Source organism: Heterocephalus glaber, unplaced genomic scaffold (assembly GCF_053883595.1).
Source record: "Heterocephalus glaber isolate CG9 unplaced genomic scaffold, H.glaber_assembly_v1.0 deba00001446, whole genome shotgun sequence".
NCBI lineage: Eukaryota > Metazoa > Chordata > Mammalia > Rodentia > Bathyergidae > Heterocephalus > Heterocephalus glaber.
The window spans coordinates 5,980,917-6,005,815 of record NW_028258298.1 but is presented as its reverse complement, the minus strand read 5'-3'; the positions used below and the strand labels follow the sequence as shown (position 1 = coordinate 6,005,815).

General features: G+C 42.6%; 1 protein-coding gene across 8 annotated transcripts in view; it reads right to left on the bottom strand.

Annotated features, from left to right (window-relative positions):
- The window catches only part of Nfrkb (nuclear factor related to kappaB binding protein), a 34,880-nt gene that overhangs the window by 7,782 nt on the left and 2,199 nt on the right, over nucleotides 1–24,899 (bottom strand). The window contains exons 2-22 of one of the 8 annotated variants that reach the window (XM_021242820.2): nucleotides 24,186–24,341; nucleotides 21,272–21,447; nucleotides 18,987–19,114; nucleotides 17,122–17,296; nucleotides 16,468–16,605; nucleotides 14,547–14,620; nucleotides 13,644–13,728; nucleotides 13,135–13,315; nucleotides 12,793–12,901; nucleotides 12,444–12,570; nucleotides 12,135–12,200; nucleotides 7,734–7,813; nucleotides 7,479–7,525; nucleotides 6,338–6,398; nucleotides 5,754–5,928; nucleotides 4,724–4,830; nucleotides 3,862–3,985; nucleotides 3,611–3,690; nucleotides 3,239–3,459; nucleotides 2,868–3,138; nucleotides 2,265–2,477 (exon numbers count right to left, since the gene is read on the bottom strand). In XM_021242820.2, the coding sequence (XP_021098479.2) occupies nucleotides 2,265–2,477; nucleotides 2,868–3,138; nucleotides 3,239–3,459; nucleotides 3,611–3,690; nucleotides 3,862–3,985; nucleotides 4,724–4,830; nucleotides 5,754–5,928; nucleotides 6,338–6,398; nucleotides 7,479–7,525; nucleotides 7,734–7,813; nucleotides 12,135–12,200; nucleotides 12,444–12,570; nucleotides 12,793–12,901; nucleotides 13,135–13,315; nucleotides 13,644–13,728; nucleotides 14,547–14,620; nucleotides 16,468–16,605; nucleotides 17,122–17,296; nucleotides 18,987–19,114; nucleotides 21,272–21,447; nucleotides 24,186–24,265 (2,718 nt within the window). In that variant the 5' untranslated portion in view covers nucleotides 24,266–24,341. Of the gene's footprint in view, nucleotides 1–2,264; nucleotides 2,478–2,867; nucleotides 3,139–3,238; nucleotides 3,460–3,610; nucleotides 3,691–3,861; nucleotides 3,986–4,723; nucleotides 4,831–5,753; nucleotides 5,929–6,337; nucleotides 6,399–7,478; nucleotides 7,526–7,733; nucleotides 7,814–12,134; nucleotides 12,201–12,443; nucleotides 12,571–12,792; nucleotides 12,902–13,134; nucleotides 13,316–13,643; nucleotides 13,729–14,546; nucleotides 14,621–16,467; nucleotides 16,606–17,121; nucleotides 17,297–18,986; nucleotides 19,115–21,271; nucleotides 21,474–24,185; nucleotides 24,342–24,899 lie in introns of all 8 variants that reach the window. The other 7 variants (XM_087214281.1, XM_021242817.2, XM_021242818.2 and 4 more) reach the window with 7 other exon arrangements.

Genomic DNA, 24,899 nt, shown 5'->3' with positions numbered 1-24,899 from the left:
CTGTTTCAAACGTGTCTACTCATGGTTGGGTGGCCTCCATTTTGGCAGCAGTAGCATGGCTGGATTGCTGTGAGCAAGAGCTCTGGGGCCAGACTTCCAGCTCTCCTATTATCAACTCCCACAGAAATCCAATGCCCCAGTAGTAACAGGTCATTCTGCTCAGGACCTTCCTCTCTGTGGTCCCTCTGCTGGAGCACTTCACAGAGATGCCAACATGCTAGTTACAATGGCTCTGCTCCATACCTCCCTCCCCTACTCTGCTCCCATCCACATTCCACTCCAGCCCAGTTCTTTGCTCTTTAGACACAAAATTCCTCTAAAAATTACTTATCCTCACTGTCTCTGCTTCCTCACTTTACACTCTTTTGAATCCATTTCCAAAAAACCGACAAACCCATGGTTCCAGCTGTGTCTGCCCAACAGCAACACAGGGTGAGTCTCGTCTCACTCACACTTTCACTGCACCCAATACAGGTGCTGCTCCTTGACACAGTTAATCTGCCTCCTTGCCCTAGGAGAACTTCAGTTCTCTGAAGGCAGGGGCTTAGTCTATTAATACAACACTAACTCCCCAATCTTTAGCATAGTACCTACCATGAAAAAGGAAATAAAGTTACCGAATGAAAGGTTAGTTCTTCACTATGTGGCTCCATTTCCTCATCTATATACAATGAGTAACAGAAGGGTCTATCCACAGTGTTGAGAGAGAATAACATCTGTAAATGCACAGCTGAGTGAAGGCATACACAAAACATTCCTCTCAGTACTGAATGTTAACCTGCCTCAAAGTTCTTTAATATGCAATGATTATCCTTTCACATTCATAATCAGAAAGTTCAAATGCATCTGACCTTTAGTGGTGATAAACTGAAAAGCCAATAAAATATGGCCACAGGCAAGCCTCTCAAGTGCTAGATTTAGTCTAGTTCTAAATCAAGCGCTGTAGGCTGGTATGAACTCCAGCCTAAATGCCAGTCAAACTCAAGGCATGGGTTTCCCTAGCCTATCCCACAGGGAATTCCTGTGTCCTTTTGGCTCCCATAATGTGCTTTTTTTTTTTTTTTTAAAGTAACTTAAATTCTGTGTATCACTGCCCTGCTACTCTTGAAAGCTGTTTGGTTTTTTGGGTGAGAACCTTGAAAACCTCCCTTCTTATTTTCCCCAGAAATACTGTAAAACACTTAAAGTAGAAATCTATTAATTTTAAAATGTCCTATAAAATTAATTCAGAAAATATAAATGATTCGGTCATTTAACAATATTTTTGTTAAATAAACTGAAAGATAAAGAACACAACACTTTACACACTCTATACTTCTCTTTATATAACCTGGAATGATACACAGTTGCTTTCTTTTAAAAGCACAACTTTGATGGGCTGGGGATTTAGCTCAGTGGTGCCGCCGCTTGCCTTGCAAGCACAAGTTCCTGAGTTCAATCTCTGGTCCAAAAAGAAAGCACAACATTGAAGCCTTTAAAAGGTATGTAAGGGTTTGGTCAAGTGAATATAAAATGTATATTTGTCTGTATAAAGAGAAAATTAAATTATAGGCACTGTTATGTACTGACATTAGTTACAACCTAGTTTTAATTCTTAAAAACAACTTTTGATTAACAAAGGTAAACAAAGATGGATGTTTTGGTTAAATGTTTTAAAGAGGTACAGATTTTTACAAGGACATAATATAAGTTATTGTTCTGTAGAAATATCATATTAAATATTGAATGCCCTTGAGCTGGGGATTTAGCTCAGTGGTTCTGGCACCTGCCGTGCAAGTGCAAGGTCCCGAGTTTGATCCCCGGTACCCAAAATAAATAAATAAATAAATAAATATTGAATGTCCTGTGCTCACTTCGGCAGCACATATACTAAAATAGTGAGTTATTTTGTATACTTTGTAAAACAAAGTAAAATACATAAAAAGAAAATCACATAGGTCTATGTGGTATTACTGTAATTGTGTACTTGAGAATAATGTGCAAAAATAAAAATCAGAATATTTCCCTGTCAAAAACATAAAGTCACAGAAATGTAATCAAGTAAGTTCATGAAGCATTGACTTTAAATCCAGAAATTCAACTACCAAATTCTGAGCTATATGGAAATAGAAGAAATCTCTTGGGCATACATAAAGGCTGCTGTGTATGGGAACTCAATCCTAAGGGTCAAAGATGACAAACCTTTTCTGATGGGCATGGAATCTCTTCAGGAAGCTAGCACCCAGCAGTCCTCTCTTTAGGACACAAGTGTTTGGCCGACCCACCTGCTTAATGATGTTCTGTCCTGTGACGTTCTGAATGACAGCAGTTGTGGAGGCACTTGGAGCTGAGCTCCCAGGAGAACTCGAAGCTGGCTTGCTCACAGGGCTGGTTGCAGCAGGGACACTTGTCACCGTGAGCCCCGTCTGCCCAGGGCCAGGGCGCTGCACAGTGGCAGCTGCAGTCTGCGCTTTGACTGGAACAGTGGCCATGACAGCCTAGTTCAGGGCATGAAATCAAATGCTTGATTAGACAGTGAGATAGAGATCGGTACTTCAACAGGGTGTCCCACACGTCAGCCCCCAGCAAAGAGGCTCACCACTCTGAAAAATCATACACCAGCCAGCATCGTGGCTAAAGAGAATCCAAGGGTCCTTCTACTATAATCCTGGGTGAATCACTAACCTGCTTAGAAGGTCTGATTCCAAGATGCCAAAATGAATAAATGCTTGACCAGCTTTGAACTTGAGTGAGTTGTTTCAGTGAACTTCATCAGCAACAGCAACAACCCAGGTTCCCCACTCCTTCCCAACACTGCCTGCTGACTCATCAGCCAACCCTGGGGGTCTGCTGACCCTCTTCCCAATGACCTGAGCTTCCCTGTTTACCTGGGGCACTACTTTGGTCTGTGTGGCAGTGGCTGGCACCCGGATCTGTGGTCCTGCTGGCATCTGTGGCATCGTAGACGCTGGCCCTGCTGGGTGCTGGGGGACAGCAGGAAGGCTGGGCTGGGCCACCACTCGTACCTGGGGCAGCCCAGCAGAGCCAGAATGGCTCACAACCCGGGCAGTGGCCTGAGAACTGGGCGGAGTCTGGCTAGAAGCAGGGGAAAGCATAGTTCCTAGCTGTGGCATTGTTGGTGACGACACTAGAAGAACCCTATGAAGAAAATCAGGGAAAAACCAAGATCAAAAACTTAGGAGAGGAACACAAAAGGACTCTAGAAGAAAAAAGCTAGAGGAGAAATGGAAACGCTTACCCTGAGCTAGACTTCGCTGGTTCAGAGACAGTGGTAGGACCACTTTTGTTCACTGATGACACAGGTGGAGGGGAGATGGGTGTGGCAGGCAATGCTGGCGTGGTGGGAGTTACAGGTGTGACTGGGGTGGGTGGCATGCTGGAGTCACTGAGGCTCATCTGACTCTGCTCAGAAGTGCCACTGCTGAGGACCTTCATGGAGCTCTCTTTGTTATTGGACTTCTAGAAAGAAAACAAGGGGGAATTCACCATAGGTATCATGAGAACATGGGCCCTGCAGCTCCTGATGCCCGGAGCTAAGTGAAAGCCAAGCATGCACCAAGCTGCTCCACCCTTGAATCTTTCTGGCAGATGTTCTCATGAGGTCACTCACCACCTTGGAAGGGGGCTTGGGTTTCTGCTGAAGAGCTTTTCTGGCTTTAGCTGCAGCTGCCTGTGCTTGGTGAATCCGCTCTGTGAAGAAGAGTGGTAAACTTCAGCAAGAGTTTGACCATGACATGGTAAGGAGAGGGGCTTCATTAAAAACCAAGGCCTTGCTGACAGCCTCACTGCTGGACAGGATCCTGCCTCCATGAATCTCCTGCCTGAATGCCAACTGGACACGCTGCTCACAGCCTCACGCACCAAACTCTTCCTCACTCCGGTCACGGTGCAGGTAAATCCACAGCTTTCGGCCGATGTCATATTTCACACAAGGGTCTTTTTCATAATGTAGGCGATCCAGGGCACCACTCACTACCGTGTTCACCTAAGATTAGAGCAGAGGGAAGCAAGGAACAAGTCAGAACCAATAATAGAAGTTGTTTGGACTCTAGAGAAGTCACTGGATCAGACACAGCTGACAGATTCCACTTCAGCCCAGTTATGTCCCCTAGTGGCTCACCAAAAAATTTCTACTGTAAGGATGACGTGAGCTCAGTGACTGTAGCTGTGAACTCCTGTACTATAAAGCTGGAGAAAGCTTAGAGCCAAATTCGTGTTTCACTGACAGCAAGTTTCTAAGGTCATCACTATCTGTGTATTTCAAGATGTCCTTTTTTTTTTCATTCAGTTATTTTGTTTGGTGGGGGTTTTCACACTGCTCTCAGGCTGGTCCTGAATGTGTGATCATGCTGCCTCAGCCTCTCAAACTTGGATTATAGACACTTGCCAACGCATCCAGTTTTTTCAGTTGTTTAAAAATTTATGTTGGGCATAAATACTTGTGATCTAAGCATTCGGAAGGATGAAACAGGAGGATCCTGAGTTCAAGACCAGCCTGGATTGCATAGTGAGTCCATCTCCAATCCCGTCCCCACATTAAAAAAAAAGGGTCTGGGATGGTAAGGAGCATATAGCTCAGTGGTACAGCACCCTTACATGTGCAAGGGCCTAGGTTTGAGCTTCAGCACGAAAGAAAAAAGTGATATATTTCCTTTAAAATTCCTAGTGAGTTTTCTCAACTCCATTCTAGAAAAAGCAATTCAAAGCTTTTTCTCCATCTTACCTGAGTGCTGGTGACATCTGGAGCAAGAAACTGGGAGTCCTTGAGCAGCTCACAGATCTCTGCCCGTGTGCCTTCTCCGTTAGGCAGCCGAGCGGCAGCATCCCGAACTGATAACATCAGAAAATGCAAAGTCTGGGAGTCAAGTCATTGTTCTGTCAAGGAATGACAGCCCAACCCAGGTGGTGGGGTGCTGCTCCCTGTGGTTCCCGTGGCTCAGCCTTCCCAATTAGCATCAAGAACACATGCCCTCTAGTGGTCTGCAGCTCTGATACTCATCACTCAGGCCAGGCAGAAGGGCAACAGATACCCTGGCACTCAGTGGGTCCAAGAACTTGGGGAAGAAAAATGCTATGTCTTCAATGAAATTTAGCATTTCCTTCAATTATAATGAAGGTTGTAAGCCATATAATGGAAGTACTGCAACTGTAACACAACTCATATTGTCATATATTACAGGTATTGAAAACAACTCAAAATATAACTTACATTCATCCCCACTTGGAAGTTACAGAAGTTGTAAGACCTGCTGTTCAATCTTGTCATTTAGTATCATAACAAAAACACCTACTTCTGTATGTAAACTTTTTTTTAACATCTTGATAAATTTTTCAGCATGAATAACTTCCTTTGTAACTCTAAGCATTTTATTTTATGCCTTCACAAGTGTAATTCTGAGAAGGGATCCACAGGCTTTGCCTGACTGCCAAAGGGATTGATGGCATCTAAAAATCATTCCAGAAGCAAATTCCTATAACTTACCCTAACTGTTTAGTTGGCTCGTGAGCAATTCCTGAATAAACATAAACAAGAGCCTAAGTTCAGGAAGAAACACCAACTCTAGGCATCAATCCCTAGGGCCAGAATCCCCATTCATCTCTCAAGACTCCAAAGCTTCCAACTACTGATAAGCCTGACCTGCGTGAAGGAGGTATGGAAGGGACTGAATTTGTGAGGGAAGGACAGAGGTGTCTTGAGAAAAGCTACAGGGCAAAAAAATAAATCCCTGATAACAGATACATACACCACATACCAAGAGATAGGATGGTGACATACGCAGGCCGATCCGAGCGCAGCAGGGAATGTTCCCGGGCCTTGTTGAGGGAGGTCTCCTTGTCAAACACACCCTTCACTGGCCCCACCACAGATTCAAAGCCGTGCATGCGAAAGGTGAATGCCTTATGGGGCTGGCTGTACCTGTAACGCTCCTAGCGAGAAGAGAGAGAGAAGTCTCTTGAGTCAGAATTAGAGCTCCTGTACAATAAGGGGATCTATGTGGAGAGGTTAAAACAGGAAGGAAACCGATAATTCCAGTAGGACTGATGAGTCAACCACAGTAGGAAAAGCATGATCTTTAGTAGCCACTAGCAAAGGACAAGGAAATGAAATGCATTTTGCTGAAAGAGCATCAAAATGGTTCTCATCCCTTTCTTCACACCGCTTCCACCTGCACACCACTTGTGCCTTCAACAAGCAATCAGAATACCTACTCAACAACAACGTCTGAAGCGAGGGTCTGACTTTCCTCCATAGTGGACTCAAGGAGGGTCAACTTGACCTCCCTCTGCACAGCCTCATGGACACCAAGACTTACACTGCCTTCTAAGTGCTTCTTACCTGCTCCTGAAACACCCGCTTCTCCTCCCCTGTGCTGGGCCGCACCACATAGTCAGTTCTTCTGGAACACAGAAAGAATTTTGTATCAACAATAAGAGCTGTCAGGGGCCATGGACTTGCCACCCTTCTCCAGCACACAGAACCATTCTCCCTGCAACTACTCAACTACTGCAAAGTCCGCTGTCTAGCTCCTACCAAATATTTCCTGTTGATATTTCCAAAATTACTAGATTCTTAGAAATCCAGAAAAATACTGCATAGGTGGAAAAAGAGGCTGACATCTTTACTTAGTATTTTTAGTACTGCTGCTAATCTAATTTTACCCAATCTAATGGTAAAAACTTCAGCCCTGGGGCCGGGGATTTAGCTCAGTGGTTCTACCACCTGCCCTGAAAGCACAAAGACCCAAGTTCGATCCTAAGTTTAAAAAAAAAAAAAAAAAAAAAATTCAGCCCTAGGGGAACAAAGGACTTTGTCACAAATGACAAGGGTATTGTTCCTGCCTCCTAAGAAACTACTCATCCCCATTATGTGAACACACACATGGTGACACACTTAGGCTTAGTTTCTGTGCTGCAGTTTCAAAAATCTAACTCCAGGGGTTGGGAGTGTAGCTCAGTGGTGTAGTACCTGCCTAGCATGCACAGGGCCCCAGTAATTTTTTACTGCAAAAAAATTACAAGAAAATAAATCTAACTGCAGAAGCACACCAGACAGGAAACATCAACATGAAACAACATGATATAAACAACCCAAGACTAGACCTCAAGGGACATAAACTAGTGGAGGTCCTGTCACTGACCTTTAGCAACTTGTAAACTCATTAGCCAATTTCTTTCCAGCAGCCAGACTAGACGAATGGTTCTAAAATGGGATCCCAGGAGGCATACACATGGTAAGCAGTATGACTACTATAATGCAGATCATGTCTCCTTTGAGACTTTCCTGCACAATCCCATCCATTCCATAAGGAGCCTATACTCCCCTGCAAAGCTATACTGAGGCAAGTGAGAATGAACAGCCTCTTAGGAGAACTAAGGTCCATTACCGCCCTAACACACTAAGACAAGTCAGCAGAACCATGGTAAGACTAAACCTCAGCTTCACAGGAAACCACCCACCATTATGGTACTATACTCACACCCGAGGGACAGGTGTCATCGCATCTGAGCTGTCTTCATTTTCTTGCTGGAGAAAAGGAAAACATTAACAGGTAAATGAACTAAAGCGTTTCCACTAATTTGAGGGCTCTGGTAACCCAACAAGCAAGAGCTGGTATTTTAAAAAGCACACCTTACAGGGCTGGGGATTTAGCTCAGTGGTGCCACACCTGTCTTGCAAGACCAAGGTCTTGAGTTTGATCCCCGGTACCAAAAAAAAAAGAAAAAAATCACACCTTACAGAAGGCCTGGTCTTTTGTTTCTAGCCACAGTTGGAACAGTGCAGCTAATTCCTTTTCATTATCCTGGGAGTGACCTGAAGGAAAGGGGAGACAAAAAGTCAAAAAGATCTAAGGGGTTATTCAGAATCCCATTTTCTCCTTACCTGCTCCATGTACACTAGATAGACTATATCAGGTCCTACAGCAATGATCCTTTACACATACACTGCCCATCCACTGCTGTCTGCCTGGACCACCACTCCTGGACATCACCTAATTAAATTACTCCTTTAGTAAGTACGGTTACTGAGTAGCCACTGTGTGCTAGGGTCATCCGTGAATTCTGTCTCTGCCCTCAGAGAGTACAAAGTCAAGTGAAGAAAAAGTCCATATTAAAACCAATTCTAAAAGCGGTAGGTGTAACAGAGGGTGTCCTGACTGACTTACACCAGGAAAGTTATCCAGTCTTCTGGCTAGTGCGGACTTCAAGGTACTCTGAGCACTGTACAGTAGAAAGAAGGCCCGAGGCAGCAAAGAGCTCAACTCCTCAACCAACTTGAGACGAAAGCCCCCCGTGCCCTCCTCTCATGTCACTCTGTTCAGACCCCTACTGCAGCTCGTACCACATGATGGTACCTAAAGCTCATGCCCAGGCTGGAAGCCAGTTCAGGACAATACCACCTACATCTGCTTGTGTGAGAACGCAGGTGCGCTTCCAGAGAAATCCTGGAACCACACTCACCAGAACACTTACCTTCACTCTCCACCAGTAAACACACCCCACCCCATCCCACCCCCACAAGAACCTCTACTTCTATGATCTCTTACCTCTGGATTAGCCTCCTCTGTTCCTACTATGCCTTCTAGAAATCCCACTTCACAACCAGTCAATTCCCCTGCAGCCTAATCATCTTCTCCTGACACTGCTCTACTTATTTGGTATAGAGTCTGGTGCTCCCATAAGCCTGAATCCTGGGGAGACTGACTGTTCATTTTTACCCAGCTACATCCTACAGAGTCAGGAGGCAGAGGTGAGTTTCTCCTGCAACCTTCAGAAACTACATTTCTCTTCAGTTCTAAACAATCAAATAAAAACAAAAGCCTGTTCCAAAACAGCCCCCAAATAAACAAACATATACAGTTCATTCACTGCTTAGCAATAGTGCCAAAAAAATCTGCAAGGAAAGCACACCCCCTGCAAAAAAAGGCAGGCAGCCACTCTGGATATCCACATTTAAAGAATGAAATTAGAGTCTATGTAACATTATCTGAAAAAGAAAAAATAAAAAATCACTCAAAATGAGTTAAAGGGGCCGGGGACATAGCTCAGTGGCACCACTCCTGCCTGGCAAGTGTAAGGTCCTGAGTTCAATTCCCGGTAACAAAAAAAAAAAATATGAGTTAAAGATTTAAACATGAGGTCTGAAACTGTAAAACCCCTACAAGAAAACAGAGAAAGCTCCTTAACATTGATCTTAGCAATGATCCTTTTGATATGACTCCAAAAGAACAGGCAAAAAAAAGCAAAAAATAACAAGTGGAATTGCAGCAAACTAGAAAGCTTCTGCACAGCAAAGAAACAACCAACAGAGGAAGAAGACAACCTACAGACTGGGAGAAAATGTCTGAAAACCATAAGGGATTAATACTCAAAATACATAAGAAACACCTGCAGATCAATAGCACAAAAGCAAATAAGCTGATTAAAAACAGACAAAGGGTTTGAACATGCCAGTGACATACAAATGGCCAACAGATACATGAAAAAAGTGCTCCACATCACTAATCAAGAAACTGCAGGGCCAGGGATTTAGCTCAGTGGTTCCACCACCTGCCTCAAAAGCACAAGGTCCCGAGTTTGATCCCCAGTACCTAAAAAAAAAAAGAAAGAAAAAAAGAAACTACAAAATAAAACCACATTAAGCGAACACCTCACAAGTCAGGATGGCTAGTGTTAAAAAGCACAGACAACAAGTACTGGCGAGCACATGGAGAAACGCCAGGCCCTTGTACACTGTTGTTGGACACCAAAAATGGTGCAGACTCTATGAAAAACACCATGAAGACACCTCAAAAAAAGGAAAGACAGGCATACACCTATAGTCCCAACATTCTGGGAGGCCAAGGCCCAAAGACTGCAAATTCAAGCCCAGCAGGGTCAACTCAGCAACTTAGCAAAACCATGGGTCAAAATACAACATAAAAAAGGGGCTGAGGATGTAGCTCAGTGTGAAAGCCCTAGGTTCAATACCCAACACTGGAAAAAATAAAAAATTGAACTATCATATGGTATAACAATCCCACTTCTAAATATAATCCCAAGAGAATTAAAATCAGGACCTCGGATACCGGCACTCCAAAGTTGCCAAGTGTTATAGTTTGTATCTGGATGCTCCCCCAAAGCCTCTTGTGCTCATAGGTGGAGCTCTGGGGAGGTGATTAGATCACAGGAGTGTGATACTCCTAAGTACCTCAGTCCACTGATGAGTTTACAGCTGAATGTGATTTTGGGAGGGGAAGCCTGGTTGGAGAAGGGGGTCACTGGGGTGTGGCCTGGAAGGGTCTATCCCCTTCCCTCCTTCTTTGATCTCTCTCTGCTCCTGTAGTCTCACCACGAAATGTTTCTCCTCTGCCAAGCTACCCTGCCTCGGAGCCAGGCAACTATAGACTAAAACCTCTACGAACTGTGAGGCAAAATATACCTCTCCTCCTTTAACTTGTGGATGTTGGGTATTTTGTCCCAGCGATAAAGTAGGACACCAAGACGTAAAAATGACCCAAATATCCATCCGTGAATGGATAAAGAAAATGTGCTAGACATAAGATGGACTACTACTCACCTTAGAACAAAGGAAATCCTACTATCTCCAACAATACAGATGAGCCTGTGTTATGGCTCCCAGGACAAATATTACATAATCTCACTCACACAGACGTCTGAAATACTCAGATTCCAAGACCATCATTCCAATGGGCAGCAAACGTGCTACTTGTCTTTGTAAGCAGTTTTATAGAACACAACTCCACCTGTTCATTTGCCTTCTGCCTGGCTGGTCTGCATTACAAAGCAGAATTGAGTGCTAGTAACAGAAAAAAATCTAGTCCAGACGGGCTTCAAACACCTAGTATCTGATCCTAAAAGAAACATCGTGCCAACCTAGTGCAAGTACTCTCACCATGGCTGGCTCGAGCCTCCAGTCGGACAGTCACTGTGCACAGCCAGTATGAGGGGTGACTTTCAGCTCACACTGTCCTCAGCCCTTGTCATCCCTAAAGAAGTCAGTCTTAACTAAAAATTCACCAAGAGAGGGCCGGGGATTTAGCTCTGGTTATGCCACCTGTCTTGAAGCTGCAAGGACCTGAGTTCAATCCCTGGTACCAAAAAAAGAAAAAGAAAAAAGAAATTCACCAAGAGCCAAGCATGGTGGTGTACACCTATAATCGCAACTACTCTGGGATGCAGCTCAGTAGTACAGCACTTGGCTAGCAAGAGTAAGGCCCTGGTAACACTAACACACATACATACATACACACATATCCCTTATTCCATGTTGACAGATCTTATCTTTATCTTACCAAACCTTTCAGGAACAATGAAAGCCAGTAACTGCTACCCACTTCTTCAACTCTTTAGTCTTTTGCCTTCCAGAGCCAACCATCTCAGGGCTTTCCTCCTGTTTCTGTAGTGCCTCCTCACATACGCACTGCATTCTGCTGCCTCTTCCATGGAGTTTCTCAAGGATTAGCTCTCAGCTCTCTTTTCTCCTCACCTGACACTTTCTCTCTAGGTGACAGACACCCTCATCTGCGTCCTTTCCTGTGTACTAATTTCAGTATAAAATGAATACTGAATTTTCCCCTTACTTTAGATGTATGTTATAACAACTAACACTCTAAGCAAGGCTTTATAAATTTAAAACAAAAGTTAAGAACCCTGACCGTTAAAAATAGTTTGGGGCTGTTCAGTCTCTCACTGCACATCATCCTCAACAGCAAGGCCCAGTTTCAGTAAAGAAAAGTAACTACATTATAAATTAATCCAAAACCACTAGTATGATTAATACAAACTCTGATGTTATTATAAAATAAACCTGCAGACTGAATGATGGCAGAAAGGCAATTCCAATTCCACTTAGGGAGCTGCATGGGGAGAGTGTGGGATGAAGACTGCATCATAAGAGTACAAAGTGTCAGACCGGGGATTTAGCTCAGTGGTTCCACCGCCTGCCTCTCAAGCACAAGGACCTGAATTCAGTCTCCAGTAGCAAAAAAATAAAGAGTACAAAGTGTCTTGAAGATTCCCTCACAGAGCAAAGTGAAATCTAATATTTCTTTCCTTGCCAATCTCCTGGACGGTACTTACTAGAAGGCAAAAGCAGCTTAGAGAAAGGGTAGGCAGTATTACAAATTACTTACCAAGCAACTTCCACTGTTGGGTTTTCTCTCTGAATTCAACAAATGGAGTGAAACTGGAAGGAACAGCTGCAACAAAGAGATCACATGTACAAGCCACACAGGTCAGGAAGTGCTAAACTCTGAGTAGCCTGCAGCTCTGAGCTCTGAGAGAGCTTCTCAGAATTTCATGGTGTATCAGGAGAGAAGAGACATCGAGGGTATGATGGGACACAAAGGTACAATGGATCAAATGAGCACGGCTGCCATTTACTGCTAAGAACTAGGCAGAAGAGGAAAAACAAACTGACCCTTCACAAAACAAATCCTTACCTCGGCTTTCTCCAGCCAGATACTGCAGGGCAGGTAACACCAACTCAGCCCAGTTGGGGGCTGCAGAAAACCAGCTGTTGAGGGAACTGGCTGGAGATGACTGCCAGTCCAGAACACGCTCCTCAAGCTGAAGGAGAGGAAAGGCGGGACCCAGTGAGACTTCTCTGTTACATCAGCATCCCAGGGATGTGCTCAGCAAGCTGGGTACATGTGTCCAGTTTGCTCCAGTCCCAAAGCAAGTTAGTTGTGGAGCTTGGATTCTGCAGAGCTGCCTCTCAAGCTAGAGACCATCAAAAATTTTGACAATTTCAAACCTTTGATGTACATCTGACTTTTCCAAAACTCTTACCATAGGAAGGCTAGACTGATTCTCCAGCAGCAAGATCTCTAACAGAAGAGAGAAAAAACTAGAAGATATCTCATTGATTCCAAGGCAAGGCTTGAGGTCTTCCAGGGGCCTGTAAGGAAACATAAGAACAACTAAGACCAAGACCACATTCTACATTAATTCAGGTCCCGGGAGGCCCTGGCAATCCTAAGAAAGGGAACACAACACATTTTCCAGCTGGATCCTTGGCAGCGCTGGCAGGTTCAACACACCCACAGCCACCTCACACAGCTCCAAGGGACTGAACAGCCTTCTGCTTAACCACCCATCCTCAGCAGCATGTGACCTCTGCTGCGCACTTACTCTTCCTTTACAGCAGGTATTGCCAGTGGAGATGGAGCCTGTGAGAGAGATGGAACCCCTTCAGTACTGCTCAGAGGCTCAGCCAAATCCTCTGCCTCTGATTTGATCAGCTTTATTTTCTTCTTCTTCCTTTCCTCTTTTTCCTTGACCTTTTTTTTAAGGACAGCCAAGTCATACAAGGCTGGGAAGTAAAAGAACACAAGTCACAAAACTGCATTTTCTAGTCAGGAAGTAAGAAGCCTACATACTCTTTCCCAAGGCCCACCAAAGAGAGAAATGTCTCATAATAAGACATACAGTTTTTTAACCTAACTCAATGAGGGATTTAAAGTTCGATTTTAACACCTAATGACGGCTATACTGACTTTAAATTCATAAAGGCAGTAACAAAGGTGATCGCCATAACGGAGACTATGGTTTCATTTACTTTAGTCACATGGAGGCAGTCTCATAACATTTAACAGCAAAGTGAAGGCTACTTAGAAGCAGCCAACAGTCTTTTGTTTTACCTGCTAGAGAGCCCTTCTTGCCAGCATTGACTCGAGTCATGATGTCACTGAGGGTCAGGTCCCCTGTCAAAAGGTCCGGATGATCCTAGAGGTTACAGTCAGAGATTCGGTTACAGAGGCCAAAAGAAAGAGCAAAGACTAATGATGACTGCCAATTTACCTGACAGATAAGACTCCTGCCAGCTACAACTGAGGAAACATGCTGACTTACAAAACTCCAGAAATAAAGACCACTACTCATCATAATAGTACACAAGAAAACCCAGTTTCAACCCCCTGCTCTATGGCATTTACAATTCATACAGCTTTTCTGCATTCCTTATCTCACATGCTCTTCAGGCTAATTTTACAGCCTTTGTATTACATTATATTTTACAAAGTCTAGGGATCAAAGAAGTTAAAGGAACTGCACAATACTGTAGATTGGAAAAGATGGAGAGAACTCAGCTCAGTCCCAGAGTGGGACTCTGCCCATCTTGCTGCTCTGCCTCAGATGGGGTATCCTTTTTCCACTCTAATCTCTGGCTTGGCACCACCTCAATTCAGTTGAGTGGAATAACAGGACAAGTACAAAGAGGGAAGAGCACAAGGTAACTCTTGGTCCTGGCACTTACTAGTTACAGAACCAAGGACAAGTTCCTTCAGTTCTCTGAGCACTGGTAACACGGAAATCATGATGCACTCATATACCAAGCAGTGGCACAGTGAATGCGCTGAACCAGACACTGCTGAGCAGGTCTTATAAAACCAAAGCATTTGCTGCCTTCCATCCTTAATGCTAACTGGCCTGTGTCGCTCCTGACAACAAAGAAGGACAAGTGAGGTGGGGACAACCAGTATCTTCCCCAGGACAGCCAAGCCACAGACATTCAAACCAGGAGTGGCCACTCATCCCAATCTTACTGGTTGATGTTTCCGCTTCTCATGGTGCTTCTTTAACATTATCTTCAGGTCACTGTCCCCAAGTTCTATTTTATCTGAGAGAAAATGAACCAAACCATAGGGACTAGGTCATTTGCTGCAAAGATGCTCTAATTTAAATCTTTCTGGTCACTTGTGACATTCTTAGGCAAGATACTCCTGAGTTTCCCTTCTGAGTCCTGGGTACTAAAAGCACAAAAAATCTTCAATCACACAATCGGCACTTCCATTTTTCTATATACTAATAAATTACTTCAGTCACTCAGCTGGTCTGAATACACAATAAAGTTTCTTGACATTGTCCTTTCACTCCTATTCAAATACTAATTATTTTCCAATTTCACAAACATTCTAAGGAATTGCTATGGCTCTGGTTAACCCTTTTGTTCTATTGCTGAATTTTCCCCTAGGTTCCTATTTTAAGATTCTGCTTTCTTTAGCCCAAAATACCAGATGCTTAGCTTCAAAAGGCAATTTTCAAAACAAAGAGACAACCTACAAAATGGGAAAAAACTTCTGTTAGCAACTCATCAGACAAGAACTAATATCTACAATAAAGAACTCAAAAAAATTAGACCCTCTAGCCGGGTATTTAGCTCAGTGGTTCCGCCACCTGCCTCACAAATGCAAGGACCTGAGTTCGATCCCTGGTACAGAAAAAAAAAAATCTGACCCTCTAAAATTTAAAGACCCAATCAAAAACTGGGCATATGAAATGAGTAATACACTTCTCAGATGAAGAAGTATAATGGCCAATAAATACATAAAAAATACTTAACATTGCTGGCCACTTGAGAAATACAAATTAAAACAACATTGGGCTGGATTTAGCTCAGTGGCACTGCATCTGCCTGGCAAGTGCAAGGTCCTGAATTCAAATCCCCATACCAGAAAAAAAAAACAACATCGATTTTCCAGAACTCCAGCAAGAATGGCTATCTTTAAGAATAAAGTAGTAACAATGCTGGAGAGGCTGCAGTGAAAAAAGAAGGAACAATCTGTATGGAGAGTCCATACTGCAGGTACAATCAGTATGGAGACTCCTCAAAAAAACTGAAAATAGAAATTCCACTGACCTAGCTATTCCCTTCTCAGTATCTTTGTAAGAGTAACAATATCATACTACAGTACAGTGATGCCTGCATACCCATATTCACAGCAGTACAATTCACAACTGCTAAATCCTGGAAGCAGCCTGTATGTCTATCAACAGATGAATGGATAAAGAAAATGTTAAACCAACAGTTTACTACTGTGCCATAAAGAAGGATAAACTTGAATCATTTGTAGGAAAATGGGTGTACCATGAGACCATAAATTTAAGTGAAGAAAATCAGACACACGAGCTTAAATATCACATGGTTTATCTTACATGAGAAATCCAATATGCAGGGGTCGGGGATTTAGCTCAGTGGTTCCACTGCCTGACTTGCAGCCACAAGATCCTGAGTTCAATCCCCGGTACCAAAAAAAAACAAAAAAGAAATCCAATATGCAAGTAAAGTGCAAAATAAAAGATAACAGGAAGTAAGGAGATACAGCTTTCTCAAATAAGAAGAGGATCAAGAGATAAAGGGAGGGAAGAGAGGGGAAGCAGAAGAAAAAAGAATTAAGATGTATTATGTACATGTACCAAGCCTCATGATGAATATAATCATTATGTACTGCAAACATGTACTAATAAAAAGTAAAAATTGAAAAAGAAAAAAAGGAAAAGAAGGCAGTCCTATCTGTAGATATAAAAAAGTGGAACGATACAAAAAAGTCTCTAAATCACCTAATTCCATGGAACACTGTTTTGCTTCCTGGCTGCTAAGAATCTAGTCCCTACCTCCCCCGAAGGGAGCTTTTACTTCTACACTGCAGTTTCCCAGAACAGGGGCAGCACCGGCTCAGTTCTCACCTGCAGTTTTCATATCCATGGTGCAAAGTGTGGGCACCACCCTCAGGGGCACCGCAGGACTAGGAGAACGTGCTGGAGAGCTCGGAAGCCATGAGCTGAGATCTTCAAAAGAAAATTTTTCTTGTAAATCCAACGCGGCTGTGGACTCCAATAGGGGAGATTGAGTAAGTGGCCATTTAGGTTCAATAGGGCTAAGCCAACAACATGGAGGCCAGGGTTCCACAATCCTTTCTGACCCTTCCCCAGATGAACTGGAGCACACTTAGGTCATTTAACGGCTCTTCCAGGAAGAGAGACTTCAACAGAGTGATGGGGTCGCATTGCAGGAGGCCAACAGTCACTACTACTCTCCTGTAAGGGGAAAAGCAGTTCTCTCAAGTGGCACAATGGGACCAGAGGCCTACTGTGGAGAAACCCTGCCCCGCAGGGATTTGTCCAAGAGGTGCTCATCTGATCAAGTGACCCAAGAGCACAGGGATAGTGAGGACATGGAGTCAGTCCCACCTAACAGCAATGTCTCAGGGACTTAAAGACCAAGGCCTAACGAGTATCACTCTCCACCCCCAGACAAGACAACTCAGACACTAGTTGGGGGACAAGTGGCTACCTCTGGCTCCAATAACCCAGGTGACCCACGGGGCCAAGGACACTCACCCTCTTCATCAGAGGATAGAGCTGTATCACCACACTCCTCCTTCACTTCCCTCAAGACCTTCAAGTAGCGCTGCTGGGTCCGCCACTCCCGCTCCTCAGGGCTGCGAGATGGTGAAGAGCGCTTCTGCCAGAAGGGAAGGGCTGGGCCACTCCTGCGGGCCATCTCCAGCAGATCCTAGAAAGGTCAGATGAGGATGTGTATCATCACCGATGCTTGCTCTGGATTGACGTACACTCTCTAAAACTGCATTTTATTCTCTCAATATTAAACAAACTCAACTCCCTCCCCTCCAGATGACAAAGAAGCAGATAAATGATTATGTGCAAATAAAAAGAGCCTATACTGATTACGGATTAAGCACACTTTATCCAAAAATCTGAAATCTGAAATACTCTAAAATTCAGAACTTTATGAGTACAGTACGTCCCCAACTTACAAATGAGTTCCACTCTGGAAGAACATTCATAAGTCTGATTCATTCATAAGTCTGACTTAAGTGAGTCTTATACACTTCTTGTTTTGTTTTGTTTTGTTTTGGTACCAGGGACTGAACTCAGGACCTTGTGCTTGTGAGGCAGGCGATGGCACCACTAAGCTAAATCCCCGGCCCATCTTATACACTTTTGACACAAATATACAGTGTAAAGCATAAAAAACCAAACACACACACAAAAATACCTTTACGGTTACCTTAAAGTGGTGGTAAAGCACAGTACAACTGTAAATAAACTACAATCTCTCAATCATTTTTACTTTTGTTTGCATGGTTATTGCTTTGTGCTTCCTAGCAGTTCCCGCCACATCACCACTGCTTTTCCTCTTGCTTTTGGACATCCTGGGCTCTGACTGAGCACTGTACTACTGTACCCTGTGGCACTATACAGCACGCATACCGCAGCATATCTGTGACAATGTCCAGCAGACACGTGAGCTACTTCTGTGATTTGTTAGGATGTATGAATGTTTGTAATGTGAAGTCCATTTGTATCTATAAAAGTGCACAACTCTAATGTTTGTAAGTCAGGGACTTACTTAACACCATAGTGGAAAATTCCATACCTGAACTCATGTTAAGAAGTTCAAATCAAAACATAAACACACTAAAAAGTGTGTAAAACTTGCCTTTAAGCTATGTGTATAAAATGCAAGTGAAATATAAATTTTGTGTTTACACTCAGATCCATCCCCAAGATACCTTATTACGTATACACAATATTCCAAAATCTGAAAAAACCCTGAAATCTGAAACACTTTTGGCTCTAAGAATTTCAGATAAGGAATACTCAACCTGTATTATATGGTGAAAATCCACTCTCTTTTTGCTCCAAAAAGAATGGATACTATACTAGACAACCAAGTATTGTATTTCTCTACTGAAGCTTCAAGAACTCAGAACACTTTGCCTCTAAGAATTATCAGGCTGGAAGAAACCCAGAGGCCACTTAGCTTTATGTTCTACATATCCATCACAGCATGCCTGTGCACACCTGCACATCAATTTCACAGCATCTTAGTTTTTCTCAGTGACTTGTAATAGATTTCAAATCCATCTGTTATCTTGGTAAGTAATGTGGGGGTAAGTTTTTTGTTGTTTGTTTGCTTGCGGTGGTGCTGGGGATAGAACTTGGGGCCTTGTGCATGCTAGGCTTTTAGGAAACACTTTCTTTTCATGCTTTAACACTTCTGAAATCAGAATGAAATCAACACAAGACCATCTCTTAAAACTGATCATAAAACAAAAAGATTTAATTGGCAGCATGTTTATCTTAGTAGTGTCTTTTGTGTTTTGCATCTAACTACTTCTTGAAGTCATGATATCCCAAGTTCAATGTCCACATTTTTACCCAGTCCCAGCATTACTTACACTCCGGGAAGCAAGAATATGCTTCAGCAGCCGATGGAAATACTTCTGCTGTGAGTTGAGGTATCGCTTGTACTGTGTCTTGAAGCATAGCTGCCGATATTTGACCACCTCAGGGTTAAAATATCCATCTTAAAAAAAAGAGAGGTACAGCTACATATATATGTCAACATATATTCAATATTTAAGATGTGGTTGTAGCACAGAACTAAATAGAAAAGTGAATATAAGAATTAGGAAAGGGAACCAAAAGTAAAGGAATGCTTACTAACTGTAATAACCATGGTAACTAACTATAATTACCATGGTAAAACTAGAACTGAAATACAGCACTGTAAGAGTGAAATATACAGAAACTTCTGCCTTGACAGTCTGTGTCCTCACCAGGCTACCATATTGTTTAAGGGAAGCATGCTACCCTTACACAATCCTTCTAAATCCAATGAGATTTCCCTCCCTCTGCTCCACAGGAGCAGAGACAGGGTACTCCCAGCTGAGGCCCCAGCTTGGGTAAAACAGATCTTTGCCAACGACAAAGAAGAATTCCTCTTTAATAATCCATTAAAAGAGAAAATGCATTCCTGTATTCCCAGCTACCTGTGAGGCTGAAACAAGAGAATGACCTGAGCCCAGGAGTTCAGGATCAGCCTGGGCAACACAAGACCCTGCCTCTTAAAATTTCTTTTTTTTTTCGGTACCGGGGATCGAACTCAGATCCTTGTGCTTGCGAGGCAGGCAGCAGAACCACTGAGCTAAACCCCCAGCCCTTAAAATTTCTCTTTAACAACAGAAAAACAGAGCTAGGGTATGGCTCAATGGTACAGCACTTTGCCTAGCATGCAAGAGGCCCTGGGTTCAATCCCCAGCACCACAAAGGAGGGGAGGGTGCTAACTTTAAATCCTTAAGATGAGAGATTTGAAATAATAATCTTGCTTGCTCCAGTCTCAAGCAACTATCGCGTTGTCCAGTTTAACACAACTCAAGATGTTCTAGCTTTCCAGGGCATCATGTCAAAACGTCTCCCAGAAATGAGGAGGTAAGAGGCTTGTGCTCCTCTCCATAGGTCAGAGGGCAGATTGTGAATTAAGAATAGTACCAAATCACTCTGCAACGCCTGAAGTAATAATAGTTCATTCAAGAATCACCAATAGAAGCAAAAATTAATGGGTAAGACAGGGGTTTAAAGAAATAAGATTAGTACATGATCCCAAAGAATCTCCCCACAGATTGCTTTTTAATAATAAAGGAATACAGGCATCTTTGCAATCAGAGTATGGCCAGTAACACTTAACAAAGAGGTCACACATGGCATCACCAACAGTGGAAAACTGACACCATGTGCCTCCTGAGGTGACACAGCATCCTCGCCAAGAGCACTGGATACAAATCTAACCATGGAGCAATATGAAGACAAATTCCCAGGAAGCAAAAAACTCATTTCAAAAAAAGCACTTCAAAGTTCAAGTGTCATGGGCTCTGCAAAAATGCCAGTGTCCAGAAAGACAACAAAAAAGGGCAGGGGGACTGGGGATTTAGCTCAGTGGTTTCCCCAAGTGCAAAGACCCGAGTTCGATCCCCGGTACCAAAGAAAAAAGAAAAGGGCAGCGATCCTCAATTCACAGAACTAAAGAGACTTAGGAACCAAACAATGCATAAAACCTTAAGAGACCCTGGATTTCTTTTTGTGTGTGTGTGTGTGTACCAGGGTTTGAACTCAGGACCTTGTACTTGTGAGGCAGGCAGCAGCACCACTTAGCTAAATCCCGGCCCCAGACCCTGGATTTCAATAGCAACTTACAAAAGGACATTTCAGGAACAATTACAAAAATTTCAACATGGAATATTCTATGATATTATTTGTTCAGTATTAAATTTCTTGGGCCAGATAACAGGAGTATATTTATGTGGGAGAATTCTTTGGTAAGAGATGTACATGCTCAAAGGCTTGGTGATAAAATACCATCTTTTCTGTAGGGTAAAAAAGTAAATGGCAAGTTGTTTTTTAAAAATTTTAAACTATTCATTAAGAGCACTTTTGGGATGCTAGGACTATTTTGCTTCTTGTTCTGGGTGATGGTTACACAGATGAGTTTATACTAGGTATTTTCTATTTATGTAAATAAAATTTTATTTAAAAAATAATAGTGTAGGCAGCAAAGAATTATTCCAAAGCACTTTGGGTTGGCTTAGCTAATCTGTACAAGAGAGTGATTAAAATAAAACAATGAAAGGCACATCCGCATCCCCACTCTCCACCCTATCAAAAACAGAAGGCTGAGCTACAGACCTCGGAAAAGCTTCTGGGCAATGTGCAGAGGGTTTCCAAAGCGGAAGTTCTCCCCGCTGAACAGGGCTAAAATGAGCTCATTCTGCTGTTCCATGCTGTCTGTAGGAAAGTGAGGCAGAAACTGCTGGAGTTGCTTGCGCTGAGAGTCACTTAGTACTTCCTGCCACGTTGAGAGGCTGACAACATCAAAGAATATCTCAGGCTGGGAGAATTTAGGGAAAAAGCAAACGACAGAAAAGTAAATTTGTGTGCGTGTGTGTGTGTGTGTGTGTGTGTGCGCGCGCGCGCACGCGTGCACACAGGAAGATATATATATAACAGAAAGTTTACCCCCTACCTTTCTAAGAGTACATACAATAGCTTTCAGGGCATTCACACTGGGTGCAACAGGTACTCCAATTTAAACAGACTAAAATTTGCAATGATCTTTACTCAATTCTCAAACTTAGAGATTAAAGATGACATGTAAACTACAATCTTGTATCTAACAGCAAACAATAATCCAGAGGAAAATTGTCTCAGTAGAGAATCCCATTTGGAAATCATCTGTCAACAAGAGTATGATGGTAAACATTTGAAGTTACCAAGCATGGGGAAAGAACTTGAGCTGAGGTCACCTGCTAAGAGAGCAGCAGAATGGAGTTGGAGTTTAACTCACTGTTATACCCTGGCTACTTATGTGCCAAGCACTCTAAGCTAAGATGGGCATGCATACTGAGAGGAGGGGCAAGGGGAACAAGCAAGCGATTTTCATGCAGTGTAAGAAATGAGAATGTGTACAGCATAGGAGAAGGCCCATCAGAAGTGGACATCTGGGCTGGGGGTTTAGCTCAGTGGTTCCGGTGCTTGCCTCGCAAGCGCAAGGTCCTGAGTTCAATCCCCGGTACCAAAAATAAATAAATAAACAAAATTGTGAGCAGAAGTGGACATTTAAGCTAAGTCAGAGATAAGGAAAGGAAAAGAAGATGCTGGGGAAGGAAGTTAAAAATTCAGAGCAAAGCTGTAAAAACAAAGGAAAGGACAGCGGGGACATGTGGAGGAAATAGACGATAAAGGATACACAAGGGCTTAAATGGTACTGGTGTTATCTTAGGCAGGGGCTACATGCATGCTTCTTCTCTTGTTTTGGGGAGGGTTTGTGTGTATTTCTGTTGCCAAGTTTGTCTGGGGGTCTTTTTTTTTTTTTTTTGAGATGAGTATCTCGATATAGTGCCCAGGCTGGTCTTGAACCTGTGAGCTCCCATCTCAGCCTTTTGAGTAGCTGAAAATATAGGCATAGACTACAATGTTTGGCTCGCATGCATGTCTTATTATTGCTTAAAGTATATATACAGAGTCTGCCCAAAAAATATATACACACTTCAGCAGTTTGCCATACCAATAAATGTCTGGAAGCTAACGGTCACCACTTTGAGCACCTCTTATAACTGTAGAGGCTAAAAGTAACTTGTAGTAATCTCATGATGTCTCAATAAATTTAGTGTTAAAATATCCCTACAAGTTTTTCTTTTTTTAATGTATACATTTTTGGGGCAGACTCTGTATATGCATGTCATACACTCTTTTTTGTTTTGGTTTTGGTTTGGTTTTTTGGTACCAGGGATCGAACTCAGGACCTTGCGCTTGAGAGGCAGGTGGCAAAACCGCTGAGCTATATTCCCGGCCCTCATATGCTCTTTTAACATGTGATATGTTTTGCTGAAAAAAGTTCAGGCAGTGTATGGTTAGAGAAAGGACAGAAAGGGTGTGGGAGGCAGTAGCCAGCAGAGAAAAGCATTGGACTTGTAAACTGTTGAACAATTAACTTAACCCTAAGGGCAAAGGAAATCCATCTGAAGAGTTTAAGCAGGAAACTACAGGAAATCCAACTAGCATCTGTGCTTGAATGTATGGAAAGCACCTCAGACTGGATGTCCAAGAGCCCCCCAACCTATTTTTGCACTCCATTTAGCTTCTAGCATCTAACTCAGTTTTTGGCAAAGAGAAGATTCTTGGTTTTTGTTTTTTTTGTTTTTTAAAGTGCTGACTAAATGAACAACAGAGAGATTTTCTTTTAAGAGTATTCAAAGAAAATATGGATAGGACTAGGCAACATGAGTATACCTCATCTAAAAAAAAAAAAAAAAAATCAAACAAAAGATGGTAAATATACAGACCAACTACAGTACAACTGCTATTTCAGGTGGAAGGATCAGAGAGCACACAAGGGTGGCTTCCATTTTACCTACAATGTTTGGCATATTATTAAAGAAAAATCTAAACAAATATGACTAATTGAAATTATTATCCTAAAGCAAGGTGAGGCACAAGTCACCGCTTATTACAGTCTACATTTACCTCTATGTTCCACATATACAGTGAATCAATGAAAATATATGCTTAAATCAAAGTTTTCACATACATAGTGCCTTGAACATGAGCACTTCATAAATGGCAGCCACCTTAATAACAACGAGTACACGTCTTGCTTGTGAAAGTGGTCAAAGGCACTCTGAAATCCTACCTCAGGACACATACTATTATTTGACCAAAGGGTTACCTTGTGGATAGAGGTAGTATGTCAGGGTTTTGTTTAATGATTCACAACAGGGTAACCATTTTAGAGTAAACATATCATTCTGCTCTTAAAATATACAATTTTTTAAATTATGAGAATTATCTTGTTAAAAATAGAGCTTACATCATACTATCAAGTTATTCTGCCATGTTATTAAACAAGACTGTAGCTTATACTTTCTTCTTTAATCAGAATACTAAATAGACATTACACTTTAAAAAAATAAGAGATCACTCTGCCTAAAATTTAAAAAAAAAAAACAACACAAATCACAAAAGACTGAAAGCTTGCACAGTGAAAAAGGTTCTATCCTGGGGAAGCTGGCAGAGGGACAACATTTGTAACGTTACTACTTACATCCTCCAGAAGGTCTTCAGGCAGGCTGACCCTGGTGCCTCCCAACAGGCAGTCTTCCATAATCCTGGTGCCGTGGCCATCTCCACAAGGACCAAGTTCCAGAGGATCTGTCAGCATATGGTCCAAGGAATCCATTGCTGCTTCTCCACCAGTACTCTATATAAATATATGCATTTTGAGGCAGAAAGAAGAAATCCGAGAAACGTGGTAGATGCTAATACTCTTCTAGAAAATATTCAACCTCAAATCTATTCTTACATCTTATCCTTCTACCCTAACTAAGGTCCTTTTCACACCACATTCTCAGTGGAATTTTCCAGTCTTTCCTAGTGGGGTTCTTTTCTCAAAATGCTTCTATAGTAAATCCTAAATTCCTAAGTTTCTTACACTCTCATTTTACAGAAATATAAAATGAAACTCAGAAACTAAATGACAAGCAGATCGGTCCATATTTTAAGTTCCCAGGTCAATAATCTCTCCAGTACCAAATAATTTCTTTTAATAGTTGTTGTTTCAGCAATTAATTCTAGTTAGAAAGGTAGCCAGAAGCCAGGCATAGTGGCACACGCCTATGATCCCAGCACTCTGGAGGCTGAGGCAGGAGGATTGATGCAAGTCTGAGGCCAGCCTGGGCTACCTAGTGAGTTCAGGGCCAGCCTGAACTACAAAGGGAGACCCTGCCTCAAAAAACAAAACAAAACAAAAAACAAAAAA